General features: G+C 38.1%; 1 protein-coding gene across 2 annotated transcripts in view; it reads right to left on the reverse strand.

Moving 5' to 3' along the window:
- Window positions 1-25,805, reverse strand: part of BRIP1 (BRCA1 interacting protein C-terminal helicase 1) — a 138,282-nt gene that overhangs the window by 36,476 nt on the left and 76,001 nt on the right. For both annotated transcript variants that reach the window (XM_014531667.1, XM_014531671.1), the window contains exon 18: window positions 2,356-2,468. In XM_014531667.1, coding sequence (XP_014387153.1) covers window positions 2,356-2,468 — 113 coding nt within the window. The remainder of the gene's footprint in view (window positions 1-2,355; window positions 2,469-25,805) is intronic.

Below are 25,805 nucleotides of genomic sequence, written 5' to 3' on the forward strand. Positions count from 1 at the left end.
TGCCTTGTGGCTGAGCAGAGCTCCCCCATGTGGGAGCACACTGACCACCAGAGAGCAGCTCCTGCATTGAGTGTCTGCCCCCTGGTGGTCAGTGTGTGTCATAGTGACCAGTCATTCCCAGTCTTTCTGCTGTTAGGGTCAGTTTGCATATTACCCTTTTACTATATAGGATAGAGGCCTGGTGCACGGGTGGGGGCTGGCTGGTTTGCCCTGAAGGGTGTCCCGGATCAGGGTGGGGGTCCCGCTTGGGTGCCTGGCCAGCTTGGATGAGGGGCTGATGGCTGTTTGCAGCTGGTCACACCCCCTTCAGGGTGGGGGTCCCCACTGGTGTGCCGGGCCAGCCTGGATGAGGGGCTGATGGCTGTTTTCAGGCTGGCCTCACCCCCTTTAGGGTGGGGGTCTCCTCTGGGGTGCCTGGCCAGTCTGGGTGAAGGGCTGAGGGCCATTTTCAGGCTGGCCGGCGACTGAAGCTCCCAGCCTCTCCTTTTTTTTCTTTTTTTTTTATTCTGGGATTTATTTACCTTCTATAATTGAAACTTTGTTGCCGTCACTGGAGCTGAGAGACGGCTCCTGCTCGGCCTGCTGAAATCAGGTATCTGGGGTCTGTTTAACTTCTATAATTGAAACTTTGTTGCTTTCGGAGCTCAGAGCCGGGCCGCGGCAGGCGAGGAACCTTGGCTTCCTCCATCACTGGAGCAAGCAAGCCTCCTGCTCGCTTCAGCTGCGTGGCTGCCGGCCGCCATCTTTGTTGGTGGTAAATTTGCATATCGCCCTGATTAGCCAATGGGAAGCATAGTGAAGGTAGGGTCAATTACCCTTTTTGTCTTTTATTAGATAGGATATATATATATATATGTATATACACACACACACACACACACACACACATATATATATATATATATTACAAATACATCCTTTTTATTCAATTTTAGAAAAGTAGGTTTTGAGGCTCTAGCTCTCTGACCAATATGGTATAATGAAAAAAAGCACTGAACCTGGCATTTTCCACTAATTCAACAAACCATCTATTAACACATTGCGTACCGCATAGAAATCTCTAAGACATACGCCAGGGACTGCACGTTTTTGGGCAAACTGCACGTTATTTAAATCATCATAATGCACTTTAGGTGTTGTTTTTCAATAATTATAACATTTTTATTTACAAAAACAATTAAACAATTAAAGTTCCTAGTACTTTTTTAACATATGGTACTGCGTAAAACATTTTCCTCTATGAAGAGGGACCAAACAAAATTTACATAAGTATTTAGATTTGCTCCTTTTTCCATGGGCGTGAAAAACGAGAACACTCGTGAGTGGTCCTTAACAGATGGCACGCGAAACACGAGAAAACTCCTGAGGGGTACGAAATGTGTTAATTAACCATCTATGTCCCAAGCTGAGATATGGTTGCTGAAAATACAAAAATGTATAATACATGCTTAGGGAAGGAAACAGAGAAATAACAAGTTAATATAATACAATGAGATATATACTACAACAGAAATAATGTATAAAATACTAAGGTTTCTTATAGAATAAATAATTTCAGTTGGAGAAGTAAAAAGTGTATTAATTAAATGTTGGTGCCTTACAATATGAAATTACAATATAAAATGGTGATTTAAAAACTAATTCTACAAAGTACAAATCTTAATGAACCAGAATCCTTAGAAAAAGGAGTATTATAATTAAATTTTATTGTCAGTTTGTCTTAATTCTTAGGTATCACAAGCATGGTTTAGTTTAACTCTTCTTAAATGGTTTGCTTTTTTACGCATAAAATCATCATCTGAGTGTGGCCAGTGTGGCTCAGTGGCCGAGCGTCAACCTATGAACTAGGAGGTCACAGTTCGATTCCTACTCAGGGCACATGCCTGGGTTGTGGACTCGATCCCCATTGTGGGGCATGTAGGAAGCAGCCGGTCAACAATTCTCTCTCATCATTGATGTTTCTGTCTCTTTCTCTCCTCTCCCTTCCTCTCTGAAATCAATAAAAAAATATTTTTTAAAAAAATCATCATCTGAGTCTGATGGTCATTAAGACAAAAACTTTATTATTTGCTAGTAAGCTTCTACAAAGGTGTGTCATTCATTGTTTGAACAACCAAAAATCTTCTTTAAACTTTAGCAAAGTGAGTTTTGTTTTGAGTTTCATTTATTCCACTGATTCTTTGCAACTTTCACTTGTAACATCTATCACTGAAAATGTACAAGTAACTAGGGTTCCAGTGAAACAAAATTCTACCAAATTTCTTAAAAGGAGTAAAGTAGTAAGACTAACTCTATATAGAGCCCTGCTCACAGATAATGTTACAGTAACATTACATTAAATTTCACTCCACTTACCTACCGAGGGCCTGATTTAAGGCCCTGTATGCTTGAATTTCATACCATTGACGACCAGGTAAAAGACCTCTCAATTTTGAATGCTGGTCATTATATTGGCGCTTTAGTTCAACCTAATAATTTAAAAATATATTAAAATACAGTAGGTAATTAAAGCTCATTTAAAAAATCATATTAACTTCTAACATTTCAAACATCATTTTAGTAGGGTAGAGAGATTTTGTTTTTCAGTGCTAAATTTGTTTCAATTCATTTAAGACATTTATTTTTTTTTAATTTTTTTATTGCTTAAAGTATTACATAGGGTATTACATATGTGTCCTTTTTTCATTTAAGACATTTAAAAAAAATTTTACTTTTTAAATTGAATTTATTGGGGTTACATTGGTTAATAAAATTTATATAGATTTCAGGTGTACAATTCTATAATACATCATCTGTTTATTACATTGTGTTCACCACCCAAGTCATCTATTCATCCTTACATTCCCCAAGTTCCTACATGTACATAATAAATTCCATGTGATATCAATTGCATTGAGAAATAATGCACATACAATAAAATTCACAAGCTTCCAATGTACATGGAGACAAGTTTTGATAAATGTATAGTCATATAATCATAATCAGAATGTAGAATATTTTCAGCACCCCAAAACTTCCCTCCTATCCCTTTTTCAGTTAATCTCCTTCACTACTGACCCTATTAACCAATGATCTGCTGTTATGTCTTTTCTAGAATTCCATGTAAATGTCATAGAGTATGTAATTGTGCCTGTCTTTTTCATTTAGCATAATGATTTTGGAATTCATTCATCAGTTCATTCTTTTATGTTTATCTAGTCTGATAATCTCTGCTTTTTAATTAGAATGTTTAGACCACTCACATTTAAAGGGTTATTGCTACAATTTGGCTTAAATCTACAGCAGCAGAATACACATTCTTCTCAAGTGCACATGGAACATTTTCCAGGACAATATATGTTGGGTCACAAAATTAGTCTTAAGATCTTTAAGACTGAAATCATATCAAGTATCCTTTTCAACCACAAGAGCATGAAATTAGAAATCAATAACACAAGGAAAATTGGAATATTCACAAACACGTGGAAATTAACACACCTGAATAACCAATGGGTTAAAGAAGAAATCAAAAGAAAATCAATATCTTGGTAAAAATGAAAATGGAAACCAAAACAATGGAATACAGCAAAAGTAGTTCTAAACGAGAAGTTTAAAGCAATAAACACCTATATTTAAAAAAAAAACCCACCCTAACTTTAGACCTTAAGAAACTAATAAAAGAAGACAAACTAATCTCAAAGTTAGCAGAAGGAAACAAGATGAGAGCAGAAATAAATGAAACATAGACTAGAAAACACAATTTTAAAAAATCAATGCAATTAAGAATTGATAGTATCTTCAGGAAATGGTGATTGAAAATGGACATGCACATGCAAAAGATTAAAACTGAATCCTTATCTTACACTATACATAAAAATCAACTCAAAATGAATTAAAGACTTAAATGTATGACCTGAGATCATAAAAGACCTAGAAGAAAATGGGAAAAGTTCCTTGACTTTGGTCTTGACAATGGTTTTTTGGATATGACACCCAAAAGCACAGGCAACAAAAGCAAAAGCAAACAAGTGGAACTATATCAAACTAAAACACTTCAGCACAATAAAACAAACAATCTATATGTATAAAAGGCTAAGTGTCTGTCTGTCCGACCAGTAGCTATGACACTCACTGACCATCAGGGGGCAGGCGCTCAACGAAGGAGCTGCCATGATGCGCACTGGCCATTTAAAAATAAATGACACCATGGACCTGGCGCCTACAAACCAACACTCGGCTTCCCCCAAGTGGGACACAGGCCCTGCCACCACCCCGGAGTGACACTCCACCAAATTGCAGCCAACACTGTCAAGACCCCATGGCGCAAAATGCAGCCCACAGCACAGCCCAGCCCAGAAACAGTGGCTGTGGACGCCAGGTAATGATGTCACGTAGCAACACCCGGCTTCCTCTCCCTAGCAACTAGCATCCTTGGAGTTTCTTCAGCCCAGGAACCCAATTTGCTTTATAGCCAGGTGCAAACATTTTACAGTTCAACCAAATGTTTGTGAAGTGTTTTCTTGTGCCTCATCTCATTTGATCCTCACAGAAGTCCTGGAGTAGGTAGATAGGAGACTCGGTAGAATCCTATTTTCTTTTCATTAGCAAGACACAAATAGTGATATTAAAATATTTCTTCTAATTAATTTCTTTTCAATGTGCACGAATCCGTGCACTGGTACACTAGTCAACAATATGAAAAGACACAACCTACAGAACATGAGAAAATATTTACAAATCATATGACTGATAAGAGGTTTATATTCAAAATTCGAAAACATATGAATAGCCAACAGGTATATGAAAAGCTGGATCTCTCAACTCCTGATTAAAAATCTTTCCGCCAGAGCCAGTTTGGCTCAGTGGATAGAGTGTAGACCTGCGGGCTGAAAGGTCCTGGGTTCAATTCCAATCAAGGGCATATGCCAGGTTGCAGGCTTGATCCCCAGTAGGGGTGTGCAGGAGAATCAATGATTCTCTGCCATCATTGAAGGTTCTCTCTCTCTCTCTCTCTCCCCTCTCCCTTCCTCTCTGAAATCAATAAAAATATTTTTTTTAAAATCTTTCATGGTCCCAAACCACCACAAGTAACATTGAAAGACAAATTAAAAACTGGAGAAAGGTGCTGTCATCAAATATACAATTAGCTCATACACATGACCAATAACAAAATCTGAGCTACTTACCAAAGAGAAAAGTGAGTAATGTCTATGAGAAAGCAAGTCATCAAAAATGAATGATAAATGGCTGGTAACCCACATGAAAATATGCTTAACTTTACTAGTAAGCAAAGAAATGTAAATTTAACAATCCCATTGTTTTTATTTATACAATACTGACAAATATTTACCAAATGTGCTTATATTTTCCCACAAGAAAAGATAGATAATGTGTACAAGGATATTCATTGCATCTTTGTTTGAACTGAAGAAAAATAGAAAACAACATAAATGTCCACCAAATGGATCAATTTAACATATTACATTTACTCTGAGATAAATATTGGATTATTAAAAAACAGATGTATAGCCGTAACCAGTTTGGCTCAGTGGATAGAGCGTCAGCCTGCGGACTGAAGGGTTCCAGGTTCGATTCCAGTCAAGGGCATGTACCTTGGTTGCGGGCACATCCCCAGTAGGAGGTGTGCAGGAGGCAGCTGATCGATGTTTCTCTCTCATCGATGTTTCTAACTCTCTATCTCTCCCCTTCCTCTCTGTAAAAAATAAAAAAATATATATTTAAAAAAAACACCAAAAAAAGATGTATATGTTTTGACATGAAAATTTTGCATATATATATTTATTAATTTTTTAAAAAGAACATAGACACACACAGACATATACACATGGCCAGGTATTATGTTAGGAATACGGACCATAATTTAGAGCAATGCCAATTATAAACCAGCCTGCCAAAAGACTTAAACTAAACCCTGACAAGAACCACAGGGAGACAAGAGTTTAAGGATGTGTACTTTGAGGTTTTCCCATATCTCTCCTAACAAATTGTTAAACCATGCCCATATAAGTTTAGGATGACTGACTACTAACTGACCTCCCCACAAAAACAAAACAAAACAACAACAACAACAAAACCCACAAAAATCAGTATTCTTCAGAGAATAGAATCCATAATCACTATAATGTACCAACTATAATGTCCAACATAAAATAAAAATTATTAGAAAAATGTGGCCCATAATCAGGGGGAAAAAAGGTAGTCGATAGAAACGAATCTAGAAAGGGCCCAGCTGTTGGAATTAACAAAGACTTTAAAGTACGTGTTATATTTAAATAATTTTAAAACATGTGACTTAATGAATGAACTTGGGGGATCTCAAGAGAAAAGTGGAAATTATAAAAAAGAACCAAATGAAAATTCTACACCTTAAAAATACAATAATAAATAAAAATTCATTGGATGGGCTTAATAACAGATTGGAAAAGGCAGAATTAGCTAGTAAATCTTAAGACAGATCAATAGAAGCAATGAAACATCAATAAGAGCAAAATAACTTCATACACAACAAAGACACTGGTGTAAAAGAATCAAAGCATATAAAACCAGTCAGCAATGACCTAATCAAATTTAAAATTGAGAGTTGAAACAATACTAATGCATTTGATCCATTATTTATTGCCTCGATGGCTCCACTTATTAAAGGATATCAACAATCTCTCACTTTTCCAAGTGACTGAATTTACATTCATTTTCTATCTTGGGAGTAACACACAGAGACTGTGTTAAACTAAACTACTTCTTTGCTGGAAAAGAAATCATAATAAATTCTGCTATCTAGTCATTGAATTTGATATTATAATCATATCCCTTTTCAAAGAGACTCAGAATTAATTACAGGGCATAAAAATACATTCCTAGTAAAAGCAATGTCATACCAAAGGGTACTAAAAACCCAGCTTTCATCTGGTCTTCAGAAAAATCTTTAAAATTACATAGCCCCAAGAGTAAACTACTTTTCTACAAGGTCAGAAGGTATAGTATACATAATTCAGACTGACCTATTCAAATATATAAGTTAATAAGCTTTTTCCTGTAAAAAGTTCACCTGTAAAAAGTACAAGTTCTGAGTGAAAGGAAATTATGTATTATGGTTTCAATTTTTTATACACTAACTGAATGAAAAAAAGGACATATTTTAAGTAGCTCTCGAGAATGCCAGCCACAGAGTTAATTATGCCTCAATAAAGCTTAACAAAGGAACCTAAATAAAAAAGAATTCTTTAGAAACATTAAAAATAACATTTAAAGTAGAAAAATTGATATAATGCGAGGAAGAAATTTTTGGTAGCTTAAGAAACACTCAATTCAGTCCAATATTTACAATTTTGACTGTATGCAAGATCTGTGAAAGGAACTAGAAATACAAGGATGAGTTAAAAATATTTTTTGCCTCCTAATAAGAGCTTACAAAGATCAGGAAAAAATATGAGGGCAAATGGCCATCAAGTAAATAAGTGCTAAAATATGAAATTTGATTACAGTATATAGAAGAGGAGTTGAGGAATGAGAACACACTATGAATTTGGTGCAAGAGTGATGAGGGCCTTACCTGGAAAGGCAAAAGGAATGGAAAAGAGGCCCAGTTTGTAACACATTGTGGACCTAAAGAACTTAAGTGACAAAGTAGATGTGGAGCTTATTAAAGAGGGAAAAGTCTAAAATGACTCCAACGTTTTAGCCACTAAGAGAAGCAATCCAGTGATCCACCCAGAGAAGACAAGAGAAGTTTATGGAAAAAGATACTTTGGGTTAATCCATTTTAAAGGAATAACTTATAAACCAAAAACAGAAATTGACTATGAGTTAACTAAATAGAAAGTAAAAACTAGGAAAGCGGGGAACCAAAGGTCATATATATATAAAAGCCTAAGTGACTGTTATGACCGAACAACCAGTCGACCAGATGCTATGACATGCACTGACCAACAGGGGACAGACGCTCAACGCAGGAACTGCCCCCTGGTGGTCAGTGCGCTCCCACAGAAGGAGCACCACTCAGCTGACCAACCCGTCCTGGCAGCCCACCAGCCTGGCGGCAGCCACTCATTCCCTCAGTAGTCCTGCAGGTCCAATCTCCGGCGAATGGGCCAGACCAGCACCGCTGGCATGATCCTGACAGTGCCACAGGCCTCCTGGAAGGCAGCTTCAGGCACCTCGGCTGCTTCCCCTCCCTAGACGCTCCACAAGGAAGGATATAAAAGCAGCCGCCAGGTGGCTCCCAACAACCTGCGCAAACGTCAGTGGGACGGATCCGGATCCCAGGCTGGTAAGGGTGTCCCACTGCCCACCCAGAGGGCCGATCGTGTCCCAACCCCCACCTCCAGAACCCCACCCGTGCACGAATCCATGCATCAGGCCTCTAGTTAATAATAAATGAGCCTGGTCGGTGTGGCTCAGTGGTTGAACATCAACCCATGCACCAGGAGGTTGCCAGTTCAATTCCCAGTCAGAGCATATGCCCAGGTTGTAGGATTGGTCCCCAGCAGGGGCATGCTGGAGACAGCCAACCAATGTTGATGTTTCTCTTTCATCAATGCCAACCAATGTTGATGTTTCTCTTTCATCAATGCCAACCAATGTTGATGTTTCTCTTTCATCAATGTATTCTATCTCTCTCTCCCTCTCCCTGCCTCTCTTTCTCTAATATCAATAAAAACATATCCTACATAATAAATAGGCAATATGCAAATTGACCGTCACACCCTCACCCAAGATGGCCACCCCCATGTGGTCACAAGATTGCCGCCAGATGCCTGGCAGGCGAGGGCAGTTGTGGGCGATTAGGCCAGCAGGGGAGGGCAGTTGTGGGTGACCAGGCCGGCAGGGCAGTTGGGGGCGATCGGGAGAGCAGGGGAGGGCAGTTGGGGCAATTGGGCCAGCAGGGGATCAGTTAGGCATCGATCAGGCTGGCAGGGGAGCAGTTAGGAGGGGACCAGGCCTGCAAGGGAGGGCAGTTGGTGGGGGCCGGGCCTGTAGGGGAAGGCAGTTAAGGGCCACCAGGCTGGCAGGGGAGGGCAGTTAGGGGTGACTGGGCTGGCAGGGGAGGGCAGTTAGGGGTGACTGGGCTGGCAGGGGAGGGCAGTTGGGGGGGACCAGGCCTGCAGGGGAGGGCAGTTAGGGGTGACTGGGCCAAAAGGGGAGGGCAGTTGGGAGCGATTGGGCTGTCAGGGTAGGGCAGTTGGGGGCGATAGGGCCAGCAAGGAAAGCAGTTAGGCATCGATCAGGCTAGCAGGGGAGTGGTTAGGGGGTGATTAGGCTGGCAGGCAGAAGCAGTTAGGGGCAATCAGGCAGACAGGCAGGCAGGCAGGCGAGCGGTTGGGAGCCAGCAGTTCCGGATTGTGAGAGGGATGACCAACTGCCGGTTTAGGCCCGATCCCTGTAACCGGCAGTCGGACATCCCCCAAGGGGTCCCGGATTGGAGAGGGTGCAGGCTGGGCTGAGGGACACTGCCCTCCCCCTGCATGAATTTCATGCACCAGGCCTCTAGTATTTAAATAATAATGATAAATGACAGCAACATTTTAAGCTCCTATAATGTTCTTTCCATGAACAGTGCAGTGCTTACTACATATTATTTCATTAAATCCTCACAACAATCTTAAGTGGTATATGTTATTATTCCATTTTACAGATTAGAAAAATAAGGTTTAAAGCATTAGGTGGCATGTGGAATGTCACCCAGCCTATAAGGTGTAGAGCTGGGATTTATCCCTTGTCAGATATAACATCTTAAAGATTTTCAAAATTTCCTACACCATGTTCAGACAAATACTTTATAATGATCACTTTGCTTATGACAACCATTGTTCTAGGAAGTATTAGTTATAAATGAAATAGAGCTAATGTAACAACTATTAAATTAAATAAACAAAATTATATTATCTTTCCTTGGTCTTTTATTTTTCATTAAAATGAATTAACTTATATATGAATACATCATTTTAATTTCTTGCAAATTTTCAATTATTCTTTACAATCCAAATGGCTTTTAAAAGACTGCCAATGTTTTACCTAGAAAGATTAATTTAGGTGAGAAAAAAACTTTTGAAAGTAAAAATATATAAAGGTTAACTTTGAAATATTTTTTATTATTTAAGAAAGAGGTTTTTTAAATTAATAAAATAATTACTGTTGGAGGAATACATTTAATCAGGGAAAGCAAAACTAAGGGTTTGAAAAAGTAGGAAGCCAGTGCACCTCTTTTTAATGACACCAGAATCTATTTCATTGTATACTTAGGAGGCACGAATCAATGCCCAATTTAAAAATGACAGAAAGCGTATGTGAAAAAGCCAGTTTCTCCTGCCAGCAAATAGCCTAAATGTTAAGTAAACCAAAAACTGGAAGGGATTAGTTGAAATGTCAAAAGACAACCTTTTACCTGCTCATCCTTATAAACTCATTCTCATCCCTCAGGCATGCTTTCTAAACAAATAGTTTCAATGTGCAGCAGCAAAAAGCCTATGGCAAGCTCTGCCATCTTGTAACTGTCAAAGAGATTAGTCTTTGATCTATTTGGGAGGTCATGTCCACATTCACATTAGCTAAGTCTAACAATATTATACCTGTTGAGCAATGATTCTTTAATGCCTAATGAGACAGACATTTTAAATTATGGATGTTAACTGTGAATTTTTTTTTCTAAGTTTTGACAGAAAGTAAACACCAGAAATTGAACTCAAGTGTGGTTTGGAAAAATGATCTTTTAGACCAGTTAATATTACTTTTCAAATACATTTTACAAGGCTTTCCCAAAATAGAAAGTTATATTTAATTGTACTCTCTGAAATGAGTTTAAACCAGTTGGTGCCCACCCATCCCCGATAAATTAGTGTATGTGTAATTTTGGAGGAGTGTGTGAACAGCAGAGAGATGGCAAATTCTTTCACCAGAGATTGCAAACGGAAAGCCCAAAGTTTGTTTTGTAAGGCCTTATTGTAGCTTAAAATAATCTGAACTATTAGCCAACCCTCAACTAGCTCACTCATTTAAATAATCTGTTTAACTTCTGTAATGGCTTGAGTTTTCAACCTATTGGTTCAGATATTGCACTAATTCATAAAACATTTTTTTCATAACAAATTCAAAGTTCACAGAAAACGAAAAACACCCTTAATTTGATAGATTCTAGCCAAATGAAAATATTTCTGCATCAAAAGCTAACCTGATGGGGGGGGGGGGGGGGGGATCAACCGAAGGACTTGTATGCATGCATACGAGCATAACCAATGGACACAAGACACTGGGGGGCATGGGAGGCTAGGGGAGGGTCAAGGGGAGAAAAAAAAAGGAGACATATATAATACTCTTTGTAATACTTTAAGCAATAAAACAATTAAAAAAAAAAAAAAAGCTAACCTGATAGCCCTAGCTGGTTTGGCTCAGTGGCTAGAGCATGGCCTGCTGACTGAAGGCTCCCGGGTTCAATTCTGGTCAAGGGCACATGCCCAGGTTGTGGGCTCGATCCCCAGTAAGGGGCATGCAGGAGGCATCCGATCAATGATTCTCTCTCATCATTGATGTTTCTCTCTTTCCCTCTCCCTTTCTCTCTGAAATCAATAAAAAAATAATTTAAAAAAGTTAACCTGATATAAGTAGAGATGAGACCCTGAGTAGCAAAGATAGATAATCAAGAGTGAAGTGGTGAAGAGGTACTTAGAGAATTTTGTAAAAATACCCAAATAGCATCCAGGCCATCCAGACAGAAGTTATATGGTTTTGAATTCTGATTTTACCATTATATTATAATACACTTGAGATCAAACAGTATGCTCCTGAAGTACTCCAATGACTCAGTTTTATTGCAGACAGTGTAAGTAGTATACTACTGATAGTAGTAGTAGATACAAAATAACCAAAAAGATTATACTGTATATGTCAACAAGAAATTTAAGTCACAATTTTGAACATGAGATTATTTTTTCAACTTAGTCAAACCCAACCATGTTGGTCTTAAACAGCTCTGTTCAAGAGTAGCCTTTTATAAATTTTATAAGTAGCTTCTGACGAAATAAATGGTTTAATAAACATGAGCTGGAACTATAAATGCATCTCTTTACTTCACTACTGTCTTATATCCCAATTCATATAAATATGCATTATTATTTCAGAAATAAATGCCTCCCTAAAAGCAATCAATATAGGCAGAATACATACTTTTTCTTGTCTGTAAGTTTTATCACAAAAGTTCAAGCCTCAAAATAAGACTAAGAACAAATAATCAGCTAAACTTAGTAATTAAAAATATTAAGAAAACTTTGCCTCAGAAAAATAAACACATTTGTCTAGCAAACACTCAAGAAGAACAGTTTTATCTTTAGCCAAGATACAGGACCTAAAATATAAACATTTATAGCAAACCATCAAATCTGGAAGACGGAGACTGTGCATTAGAGGCATTTACTGCTCCATATCCTCACAGTGTAAACACTTTTATCAGGGTATCACAATATAAATTCCAATGGTTAGAGTTCTAAACTCAGCATAAGATCTTGTACGTGAAATAATTTAGCTAGATAAAAGGAATATAGCTGGTTTTATTTCATCTGGCACATTTTCAAGATTTCTGAAACACCACGTTAACCAAATATAGTATGTGTATGTGTATATACATATATATATATTTTTTTTAATGGGGAAAAATGGATTTCTGCCAAGAGTTAAGAAGCCAGGCTCCCTTTTAGATTAAAACACACACACACACAAAACATTAGAAATGGTTTTCAATTGTTATGTATTTTTCTTGTTATGTGAGGAATTGACCACAATAATCTACCAAAAAATAAGAATCAAGACATAGTAACAGACATAGTAATGTAACTTATTTCACATATGCTTTAAGGTTGCTTGTATAAGGTACTATTTGCAGAGAAATCTGTATTAAACTTTGTGTCATAAATTGTCGGTGTTGAAAAAATAGCCTAAATTTTCCAAATATAAGAAAAAGAACAAAGTATATTGCTCTTCAATAGGGATATTGTTCTCAACATAAAGGAAGGGGCAAAAGTAGATTTACAGTTGTGAGTATGATAAACATGGAGTTAATACAGCTATTGTAATAATGATAATCTGCATGTCTTTTTCCATATGAACAACTATAAACCTACTTTTGCCAATGTTGGCCACCTACTTTAGGCGTTTTAACACTTGGATCAACTTTCTCTGAAGGTGTTTAACCTACACTATTCAATATATAGATACATTATTTTAGGTGACTTATAAAACAATTTCTTCAGCTTATGGAGTGGCTACTTTTACATCAAATATCAATGAAAATATGTACACTGGCAGGACATACAGAGAACAATGTTTAGTTTTGAAAAATACCTTTTACTAAATGACTCCCACAACTGATCTTTGTCTGAGAAATTATAACATTAACATTCTTAATATCCTTCTCAATATTTTTGATCACTTTGCAACCCTATGAGCTGTATTAGAAGCAAACTATATAAACTACTACTGACCTGTCGCACGAGGACCCATCCCGAGAGACCCGGGACCCCTTCCTCCTCCCCCACCCCACGCCATGGGACCTCCCCACGTCCCGGAGTCCCGTCCCGCGTGTGGCCAGCACACCACGGGACAGCCTCGAGACCTGGAGTGCCGCCCCGATGCCCCGCCTCTGGCTGTATGCAGCCGCCGCCAGGCCCTGCCCCCGTGGCACGCACACGGGGCCGAAGAAACCCTGGTGGAAGCCGCATGGAGCGGCCGCCAGCCCCACCCCTGCTACCCCACTCCCCACTGTACGCGCTGCCATCTTGTGATGGTGTTACGGCGTGAGGGTCAATTTGCACATTACCTCTTTATTATATAGGATGTTAGTGGTGTAATTTACAGAATGAGTGCATAATTAAGCCTTGATAGTCTAAATATTATTTCATTCCCGTATCTTATAATCTAGAGCTTCCTCTGTTAAAGTCATGAGATTTTAACATATGAGAGTCAAATAACAATGAATAAACAACAACCAACATAATGAAATATTATCTTACATAACAAAGCAAGGTGCAACTGTAAAAGGAAAACTAAGCTCTCAAAGGAATGAATCAATATTAACACACTGTTTGCGGGTAGTTTTTATCCCGCGCTCTACTACACTGGTAGAACGTATAAATACGTTTCCCGCATACAATGTGTTAAGAGGTTTTGTTAAGAGGAATGAGTAGTGCTGCATTCAGCAAGTGACAGAGACTTGTACCTACTCCCATATAACCCGTGAGGATGGCAAGATTTCTCATGGAGGAAGCTTATGGATGCTAAAAGGAGCAATACTAAGTACTGAGGGGTTGCATAAAAGTTTGGAGGCAATGGCAAGCAAAGAAAGTAGAAGATAATCCCAGCAAGAGGAAGCTCAGACTCAGATTTACATGACTAAATACTGTGACATTTAAAAACAAACATGAGCAAGAAAAAGTGTACAAGTAAAAAAATATAGATTAAAAATATACTTAAAACTTTAATGCTGGGGCTGACCAGCAGCCCCTGAGCGACGGAGGAGTGGATTACTCCGACACATTTGCTGTGAAAGAGAGGCTAAGGGACTACCTGGCTATAGCAACCAGACAGCCTCGATTGCCTGCCTCATTAGCCTTTTATTGTAGCAGCAGTTTGAAATAAAATTTATCTTTTAGATACAATCAGCAGGGTAATATTGGGAGGACACATGTGTTTGTAATGTCCTTTAAGCAAGGGCACCCAAAGATTAGGCATAAGTACTCCAGTAAACACACGGAGGTCTGCACATGCACAGACTTGTTTGGAAAGGTCAAGGAATAATTAGAGGCGCCGCCTCCGACACGCCCCTAAGTCTCCCCTAAGTTGGAATTCCGATAAACGGCAGGTGGCCTTCCACACACTTCCCTTTTCTTAGAATATCCTCCTTACGAACTTTTCAATCAAGTCTCCTGTGCTCCCCAACACTTTAAAACTGTTTATCACCTCCATAGCCTAGCACAGTGGTTCTCAACCTTCCTAATGCCACGACCCTTTAATACAGTTCCTCATGTTGTGGTGACCCCCAATTTCATTGTTACAAATTGAACATAATTAAGGCATAGTGATTAATCACAAAAACAATATGTAATTATATATGTGTTTCCGATGGTCTTAGGCGACCCCTGTGAAAGGGTCGTTCGACCCCCAAAGGGGTCACGACCCACAGGTTGAGAACCGCTGGCCTAGCAGATGCGTTATTTTTTTAATCCTTTTTAAAATATTTTATTTTATATTTTGCACAACAGATGAATTATAATACTTCACCATTCAAACTTATCTTTCAAAGATAAATATGTTTGACTTTTTTTTAATTATTACTTTCTGATAACACCTTCAACAGTCCCAGGTCTGTCTCTTGCTTCAACACTGTTTGGACGGAACGGACCCAGGGACACCCCTTCTTCCCAGCCTCTGACCACTTTCCAGCATTTTATCCAGTCACCACCTTCAGAACCACCTCTGAGACCAGTCAACACCGTTTTTGTTTTGTTTTTATCCCTATTTTAATTCCTTATTTCCTAACAACCATGAGCTCCCAAATTCAACAGAATTATTCCACTAAGGTGGAGGCTGTGATCAACCACCTGGTCAACCTGCATCTGCGGGCCTCCCACACCTACCTCTCTCTGGGCTTCTATTTCCACCTAGATGATGTGTGGGCCATTTCTTACTTGATTTGGCAGAGAAGAAGCATGAGGGTGCTGAGTGTCTCTTAAAGTTGCAAAACCAGTGCAGTGGCCGCATTCTCTTCCAGGACATGGTGAAGCCTTCCCAAGATGAGTGGGCAAAACTCAGGATCGCCGGAAACGACCATGGCCTTGGAGAGGAACCTGAACCAGGCTCTTTTGGAACTGCCTGCCCTGGGTTCTACTGAGAAGACCCTCAGCTCTGTGACTTCCTGGACAACCACTTCCTGGGTGAGGAAGTGAAACTCATCAAGAAGATGGGTGACACCTGACTCACCTCTGCAGGCTGGCCGGCCCCCAGGTGAGGCTGGGCAAGTATCTCTTCGAAAGGCTCACGCTCAAGACCTTTGAAGGGCCCCTCTACATTCCCCTGGTGTCTGGCTTTTGCCTGAGCCTCTCCCCAAAACTACTAGCCATTCTTTTAACCACTCTGAAGCACTTTCCCATGCACTGGACCAAATGGAAACAATGAAGCTTCTTGCAGCAAAATAAAATAAAGTATTACTTTCTAACTTAACAATATTATTGGTACAAATGTTTGATTCAGTTTCTCAAATGTGAATGGGAATAAAGGAATATTGGATCATAACACTTTAAAATACTTTATCTTAGGAAGTAATTAAAAATTCTGGTTTCAGGAAGGGAAAAAAAGGCATTTCTTCTTTCCTTGCCTCTTAAGCCCCCCAAATTAAAAGACAAATGAGAAAGTGACATAGATTCTATCTTCAATTAAACTAAGAGACATCTGTAACCTCAAACTCCAGTATATGAACATAAAAAGCTGATGGACAAAGCAGAGGTGAAAGTTCAAACTGGAGTGGCCATAGAGTTATTGATGGGAAATAAGCCCGTTAGGCCAGCAGGAGTCAAAAAAGATTCAGGAAATAGGTGCACAGGGAAACAGTTGGAGGATGTGTACTACAAAGATGAAACAGTAAACAAGAAACAGAAGAACTGAGACCCAAGAAACTTGGGATCCAACACAGAAGATAAGCAAATCAACTCCTAGGATGACAGCAAAGGGAAATCTCAGGATGTTGGCAGTTAAGTAGACCTAAACAGCAACTGATTAAAGCAATTGATTACTTAGTCCTGATAGAAATAGGAGATCAGGAGGCTGCAGAAGGGATGTCTTCAGGAGGAAAGAAAAAAAAAAAAAAGAACTGACATTATCTAAGAGATCTGATAGAAAAATTATGTTAAGAGGCATTGCACGGATTTATTAAAGGGTTGATAGATGATTTAGTTAAAGATCTTTCAAAAAGACCAAAAGGGGGAGAAGGGTATTATTATTGCCAAGAAAAATTTTAAAGTTCAAGAAAGGAAGGAAATCATTTGACTACAATGAACAATATTTTCAGAGTCATGATAATGTATATTGGTTATGAATTTTAAAACATTTGATATAATTATATGGGAGGATAAAGGAAGAGAAAGGTAAAGTAAGCTAAATTCTTATCTCATATAGGAAATAACTAATTAATACCTAAAACTGATTAAATAAAGATAAAATGTAGAGATAAAAATACCAGATATAACAACTAAAAGAAGCAGGGGCCGGGAGTAGGGTAGAAGCCAAGGACTGTTGCTCTAAAGACTATTACTGTATTTAGTTATAAATTAGGCTCTCAGTAAAAGCTTTATTGGACTTTTTTCAACTTGATAAAAATAATTTTAAAATAATAGTAGGTTGTTAATTTTAATTCATGACATACACAATGGCATTCAACCAGAAGATATTGGCGTGGCAATGTCTAGACACATTTTCGTTGTCACAACTGGTGGGAGAAGAAGGGTTTGCTACTGGCATTGAAACATCCTACAATACACAGGACATCACTCACAGCAAACAATTATCCTGCCCCAACTGTCATTTGTGCCAATCTTGAAAAACCCTGCTATAAAGTAATTTTAAGCAACACATCTGGAAATGTTGATGCTATAGGAAAATAAGTTGGGTAGCTTATTATATTCCCTGGCACACTGGGGCTATTTGGCCCAGAGTTAGAAAGCATAAACTGAACTCATTCCCAAGGTATCAAACCTTTAGTCTTCATGAAAACAAGAAAGACATGTTATAAACACCAAACAGTGCTCTGGGCCAGCGGAAGCAGTTAAGCATCAGTCAACCTTACAATCGAAGTGTGATAATTTCACTTTTAAAGGCTTCCACCTATTATGAGAGCAAAAGTAAAATACAAGTAAGGCCAACAAAGTTCTTGTTCTTTCCAAAAAAATAAGATGAGCACAAGAAAATAACTGCAGAATCTTTAAAAAACCAAAGTTTTTGTTGGCTTTATTAGTTATCCACAGATTTAACTTGTAGCTATCTATATTCAGACATGGCTTTTTCCCTAAGCAAATACAATGACATGAGTGTTGAGAGAAATTACAGTTTACAGTTAATACTATTTTGTATTAGTTTCAGGTGTACAGCATAGTGGTTAGGCAATCATATCCTTTACAAAGCGATCCCCCAATATCTCAAGCACCCACCTGGCATATAGTTATAGCAATATTATTGACTACATTCCCTATGCTGTACTTTACATTTCTATGACTCTTTGGTAAATATCAATTTGTACTTCTTAATCCCTTTACCTTCTTCACCCAGTCCCCCCAAACGCCCTTCCTTCGGATAACCATCAGTCTGTTCTCTGTATCTATGAGTCTGTTTCTGTTTTGTTTGTTCATTTATTTTGTTCTTTATATTTTACACATAAGTTAAATCATATGGCATGTGTCTTAAATTTTGTGACTTTAAATGTTTCCTCCCATGAACCTAAAACATTTCTTTAAGATATATGGAAGAAAATGTTTAATTTAAAAACACCTCAGCAATTCATTAATTTTGTGTTTTTATGTTTGTTTTTCAAGAGGGATAGGAACAACAGATTTGGCTATTCTCATTCTTCACTGTTCAAGGAAAATTACAAATTATCTACTTACATGGCATACTTAGATTTAAATTAGATTTTAATTTGGAATTTCAAAATATACTTAACCCTGCTTTAATAATACTATTGGCTACACTATCTTAAAAAATAAAGCTGGGAAAAGAAAGTTTTCTGAGAGGGAAAAAAAGGTTTTCATAATTGAAGATAAACTTATTCTGGACCTTCAGTGGTGACAGGTTTTTCTTCCATATCTGTGATTTGGCTTAAGAGTTTTCAACACTTTCAACAGCATGTTGCTGGACTCCTAAATATTTACACCCCTTTAAGTTTATCCCATGAACCTGTTACAGGTTCCGGTCCTTTACTAAATTATAGACATCACCAGTACAGAGACAGCATCTTCTTCATTTTTGCACTTACTATGTTAAGTACAAATTAAGCGCTTAGTACAAGTCTGTTAAATGAATAAATAAATGAATGCTAAAACACTCAAGATTAACACAATTATGAAAGTGGCTCAAAAGAAATATATAAATTTACTATTTCCCCCGGTAACCACATATTATTTAGGCTAGGTCTAAGTGGGTTTCTGTATCCGATGCTATACTATAAGAACACCTGACCTCACGCTGACCTCAGGCTCTATTCCTGGATAGTTTCCCACAACTTACGATAAAGTCTCAAATCCTTAAAATGGTGTACAGAGCCCTAACTGATCTGACTCCTTAATATCTCTCTCAGCCTCTACTCACATGCCATTCTCCCCAAACTCACTCTCTACCTCAGCTTCTTTTTTTTGTTTTTGTTTTTTGGTTAATCCTCAACCGAGGATATTTTCCATTGATTTTTAGGGAGAGGAGAAGAGAGAGGGAAAGACAGAGAGAAACATCGATGTGAGAGAAACACATCGATTGGTTGCCTCCTGCATGAGCCCCGACCAGGGCCCTGGCCAGAGAAGAGCCTGCAACCAAGGTATGTGCCCTTTACTGGAATCGAACCCAGGACCCTTTGGTCCGCAGGCTGAGGCTCTATCCACTGAGCCAAACCAGCTAGGGCCGTCAGCTTCTTTTAATTCCTGGAAACCGCTATCTTCTTTCAAACCTTAGGGCCTTAGCACATGCTGTTCTCTCTACAGTGAATACTCTTATCCATTCTTTGCACCTACATAACTTTTTTCCTCAGGAAGTCTTTCTTTACCCCTCAAAATTAGGTCAGGAACCTGTTATACATTCTCACAACTCCTGACTTTTTCTTACAGTCCTCATGACAACTAAAAATAACTGTTTCTTCATTGCTTTAATATTAATATTCTTCACTAGACTGTAAGCTCCATGAGACAAGGGGCTATAATCTGTGTAGTGTATCACTATGTCACCAGAGTCTAGCTATTAGTACTCTAGCCAGATAGAGTTGGCTGGGTGCTCAGTTGGTTAGAGTGCCGTCCTGTACACCAAAAGGTTGCAGGTACGATCCCTGCTCGGGGGGCAACTGATTGATGTTTCTCTCTCTCTCCCTCCCTCGCTTTCTAATAATAATTTTTAAAAAAATCAAAGAAAACAATTGTTTCATTATCCTGAAAAGTCTTAATAAAGTCTTAATAATCTGAATAGTTTTGTAATCTGGCCTTTGATTCCACTTTATCAAATGTTTGTATGTTTGAATCTCAATGTAGACAAGATTTAAGATTCATATCTCATCTCTCTGGTTCCTCCATCTATTTTAGGCAAATCAGTCAAAGTAAATGAATATTTGGATGAAAGTGAAAGACCCATATCTTATCCCACCAAAACATCCTGTTACACATTCGAGTCCTTTACTAAATTATAGACATCACTAGTACAGAGATAGCATCTTGTTCATTTTGCACCTACTATGTTAAGTACAAATTAGGTGCTTAGTACAAGTTTGTTAAATAAATAAATGGTTATTATATGCCAATACTAAGATAACTAACCAGTCACTATCTAAACTGTAAATAGTTTCTAAGTGAAGTTATTTTGGTAACTCAACATACTACATATATTACTAAAGAAAAAGAATACACAAATATAAAATTTATTTATCTTAATTTTAATAATTGTAACTTCTGATATTGACATCAAATTTTATTAAGCTAATTATAAATATCTAACATGCCACTTGAACATCTTTAAAGTATAAAAATTTTTTGCCTCATGCCATGGTTTTATAAATTTTTTCTCAGAGGAGTAAAGGCACAATACTCATGAAAGAAGAGTATTTCTATGTACTCTTAAACTAAACTGTGCTAAGGAATACAAATAAAATGCAAGTTTAAAAATCTAAGTAGAGCCTGGCCGGTGTTGCTCAGTGGTTGAGCGTCAACCCATGAACCCGGAGGTCACAGTTTGATTCCCGGTCAAGCCATAATGCCCGGGTTGTGTGCTCGATTCCTAGTAAGCAGGCTGCGGATCAATGATTCTCTCTCATCATTGATGTTTCTACTGGTATTTCTCTCTCTTGCTCTCTTCATCTCTGAAAGCAATAAAAACATATTTTTTAAAAGAATATTGACTTATTTAAAAATAAAATCTAAGTATTGTACTTTATAATGCCTCAGAAATTAGACCATGCCATCAACTTGAGATGTGGATGCCTGCATTATAAAGCTGAAGGCTTTTGCAGTTTTTAGATCATACTACTTGGCCAAAGGATTTGCTTTAGATATCCATTATACTGTGACTTAACTGTGTTAAAAGAAAACATCTTTTCTTTTAGTTATAGTTTTCCACCAACATCTGATCATGCAAAAGCCTTGGTTCACTTTTCTGCTCCTCAAATACTTTGGTTTAGTGCACAGAAAGGTTTCTTCTTAACTATTACACAGTTAAGTATGTCCATATAGAATGATCAGAAGCATCTGGAAAGGTGGAAGTGAAAAAATCCTCACTGGGAAAGTTAGCTTACTGCTTGCCCTTCAGAGTGGCCCATTATCAACATTTCATAGTGGGTTTCTTTATTTTCAGGTCCCTGAGGTATATGCAATAAATTATGACAAACTAAACAAGTCACACTTGGCTCCAAAATGAAATTTTCCTACCACTACTTTCTAGTCCCCAAGGTGGGAAAAGGAAATCCTGGTCACAGCCAAAGAAGTCATATTTTTGGCTCTAACATACATTTTCCTGCTTCTCTAAAAGCCAAACTCTGCAATTGAGACTACAAAAGTCTTAAGTTAGTATTTTAAACTGCATTTTAATTTTTACTTCCATAATCTGTGCCTCAATTTAAGGAAAAAATTTAGTATCATAAAATTAATGTCACTGCCTTTTTTTCCCCCACTCAAATGACTTTTCTAACTCAGACACTGATCCGAACTTTTTAAAATAACAATTCAGCGCTCGCTTCAGCAGCACATACACTAAAATTAGAACAATACAGAGAAGATTAGTATGGCTCCTGCCCAAGGATGACATTTAAAATAAGAATTCAAATCAAACAATATAGAAAATAATGCAAAAATAGATTTTTTCATTTCCATAGATAGAATATTTAAGGTTTGCATTTATAAGTAACTTTTACTTATTCTTGCATGATAGACTGAGTATTAATGCAAAAGAAAATAATAAAGTCCTAATTTGTGGTCCAGTAATTTGAAGCACGGTGTTAGTTTTGGAAAAGCCATTTCAGGAAATCATTTGCCCTGGTCAGTTTGGCTCAGTTGGTTGGGCACTGTACCATGTACTGAAAGGTTGCCAGTTCAATTCCTGGTTACAGCACATGCCCAGGTTGTGGGCTCGACACCCAGTAGGGTGGTACTAAGCATGCAGGAGGCAGCCAATCAATGTTTCTCTCTCTCCCTCCCTCTCCCTTCCTCATGCTCTAAAAACCAATAAAACCTTTAGGAATAAATAAATAAATTTAAGAGCTAAGCCTATATGAAACTCTTTGAAGAAAACATTAGGGGCATGGCCTTGTATTTGGCAATGGTTTTCTAAGTATGTCACCAAAAGCACAAACAACAACAAAAATAAAGTGAATTCATTAAAACTGCCACGATATTTTGAATTTAATTAAAAAAGGTCCACTGCCTGCGTCTATAGATGCTTATGGCAGTTAACTGGTTAAAATTTCAGAATATCTTTTATATCCATAGCAGTACAAATAAATATTATTAACTTGTTTGGTCATTTATGAATTTTAAGAAACCATTTATAATGATGCTCTTATTTATTTCAGATATATTTCAGATATTCAGATATTTCAGGTATTGACTGCTATATTCTGGTATTTCCAAATGATAATATACCTTCTTAATTAGAAAACTTGCATACCTACACTGTTAAAGTTTATAAACATCCGTCTTTTGGATGGATGCCTTATAAATATCCTTTAATTGTAAAAAAAAAAAAAAAATGCCAGGATTCCTTTTTGACGTCTTAATTCTAAATCTTTTACCCCCCATGCTGCTGACTTTGGGCTTGGGCATATGACATGCTATGGGCAAAAGGTTAGAAAATGTGGAAGTACTTACACAGTCAAGCCTGCCCTCTTGTACCCCTGCCATTACAATGATAGCATGTTTTGGCTAGTCGGTCGGTCCATGAAAAATGAGATACATATGTAAAACAGTCCTTACTCAGTTGAGCCCAACCTACATTGGTCAAACCACAGCAGGGTGACTGAGCCCAAGTGAAATTGCCCAACATGCCCAGCCTAGATCATCTACTGCCCAGCCACCCCACCATACATGTGTGTATCATAATAAATGATTGTTGTTTTAGGTCAGAGTTTTAGAATTGTTTGTTACACAAGAACTGATCCAGACATATGACAAAAAGAAATACACTTCCCTTATATCTAGTATTGCCAATAAAGAATTTCCCTTATGCCTACAACTTGGATTATGCTTAGGTCTATCCCATTTGGCCCTTCCAGGAACCACTAGGGATACTAGGCAAACTAGGTCAACTTCTTTAGAACTAACCTCCTCCTCCCTACCCAGACCTCTTTGTCTTCTGTTATTCTGCTATTTTGTACAACTAGAGCCACTAGGATTCAGTTAAGTAGAACTAGAAGGAGGATATTACTGAGGAATGTCAGAGCAGACTACAGGGTGTCTATCTATCTTTTTTTTTTGTATGACAGACTGAGATGCTGCCTGGGAAGAACTTATTGTAAGAAAAATAAAGCATTAAAAACCCAAATTGGCCGAAACCGGTTTGGCTCAGTGGATAGAGCGTCGGCCTGCGGACTGAGGGGTCCCAGGTTCGATTCGGGTCAACGGCATGTACCTGGGTTGTGGGCACATCCCCAGTGGGAGATGTGCAGGAGGCAGCTGATCGATGTTTCTCTCTCATCGATGTTTCTAACTCTCTATCTCTCTCCCTTCCTCTCTGTAAAAAATCAATAAAATATATTTAAAAAAAAAACAAAAAACAAATTGGCATAAAACAATGCCCAGAATCATAGTTGTTAGAAGTGAGGGCAGAGAAAATAGAAGTTAATATAATTTTTTTCTTCACAAGTAACATTTTATTTAATTTTAAGAATGTTGAAAGAATAACATATAAATACCTGTATTCTCACTATATTTTCTTGAAGCTTGGTTTTTACTAAAACAAACAAGTATTACAGAAAATGCTGAAGTCCTTTTGATCACTACCCTCTATACCATTTATTTCTCTTCTCAGACATACATTGAGTTGGATGTGAATCCTTTTGTATCTGTTACTTGGTATTTAGTACAAACTATTATTAGCCATAAAGGTTTTTTTTCCCAGCTCTGAAAAACTCATATATAAGTCCAAAAAAAGAGAAAAGATTTCAAGCAACAATTTAAAAAGCTAGTTTTTTTTTTGGGGGGGGGGGACTTATTTAAGACATTGGAAGAACATGTGGTTCAGAAAGAAGGGGAAAAACACTCTTTCCACTTTAACAAAGCAGTATTAGTGCAATAATATAGGTAAAATGATAAGACATAAAAAAGAGACAATACCACTGCCAACAGCAGTGCCATCAGCAGCAACTCAGCTTCAGCACTAATGCTGTTGATGGTGAACACAACAATTTTCCCGAGTGGATGGCAACTGTTTCATCAGTAGCAATAGCCAGAGGCATCATTGGCCATTTTAGAACAGGAACCCTAGGCATGGTCATCAGCATTCTCAATGGTAGCACTGGTAGCTGGAGAAAGGTACTGGAAGGCACCAGTTACTGTAGGCAGGAAAGATCAGATATCCCTTACGGACTTTCAGAAATTTTGAGGAGCTCCAGAGGTTAGGGAAGAGTAGAAACTAACCAGAGAAATACCATTTATTACTGTTAATATTATATAATTCACAGTGTCTAGTAAAATATTAACAGTAAAGAAGATAACTGCCTGGAGAAAGAATTTCTGCTTTGGTATGAGACCCTAACCAGTTGTGCTCTGGGAGGAAAGATATGAATTATACTCAATGCAATCAGCTCAGTGGTCAGAAAACCTCAATTCTTGGTCTCAGATTGCTAGCATCTTCAAATGCCTGTAGAAAATAAATAAAAATTCTTCTTGATGGAAGATAACATCATCTTTGGCTTCAAATTATTGCTACAAGTAATTTTTCAAATATAATGTTTAGCAAACAATCAGTGATAATGAAGCAAAACTCCTGTTTTTGGCCAAGACCAGAATAACTGGTTTGGGAATATCCCTCCCACTGTAAGTGACTGTAAAACTAGACACAACAGATAAAGCAACTGCTTTCAAGGAGTAGACACCAGGCAACACATGACTAATCTCAGAGATAAGGGAAATCCATTAGGTGAACTCCATGATGCTCAGCTCCCTTCCTGAGTAAAACTTCCTGACAGCAGCACAGAGCACTGAACAGCTCCTGCTGAGCTGAGGTGGAAGAGAGAAGAATTTGGGCAGCTAAAATCACTGCAATCTGCAGGGCAGAGCATGGCATTGGAAAGAAAGGAGCCAGGTAGAAAAAGGGCCCCACAACTACAGGGGACCCCTGTTAGTCTGTGGCTAACAGCTTCACAGAATGCAAACTGCTGGACTCTACTTCCATAGGTCTGGATGGAGTCTGAGAATATGTATTTCTATCAAGTTCCTAGGTGATACTGATGTTCCTGACCTGGAACCACACTTGGAAAATCACTCTGTTAAACAATAAATAGTATAAGTTAAAAATATAATAGGCGCACTCTCCCTCTCAAGAACACGCCCATGCCTTTCCATTCCCCTTCTTCTTACCGCCTCTCCCCCCCTCCCCCCCCC

The sequence above is a fragment of the Myotis brandtii genome, unplaced genomic scaffold, assembly GCF_000412655.1.
Source record: "Myotis brandtii unplaced genomic scaffold, ASM41265v1 scaffold120, whole genome shotgun sequence".
Taxonomy (NCBI): domain Eukaryota; kingdom Metazoa; phylum Chordata; class Mammalia; order Chiroptera; family Vespertilionidae; genus Myotis; species Myotis brandtii.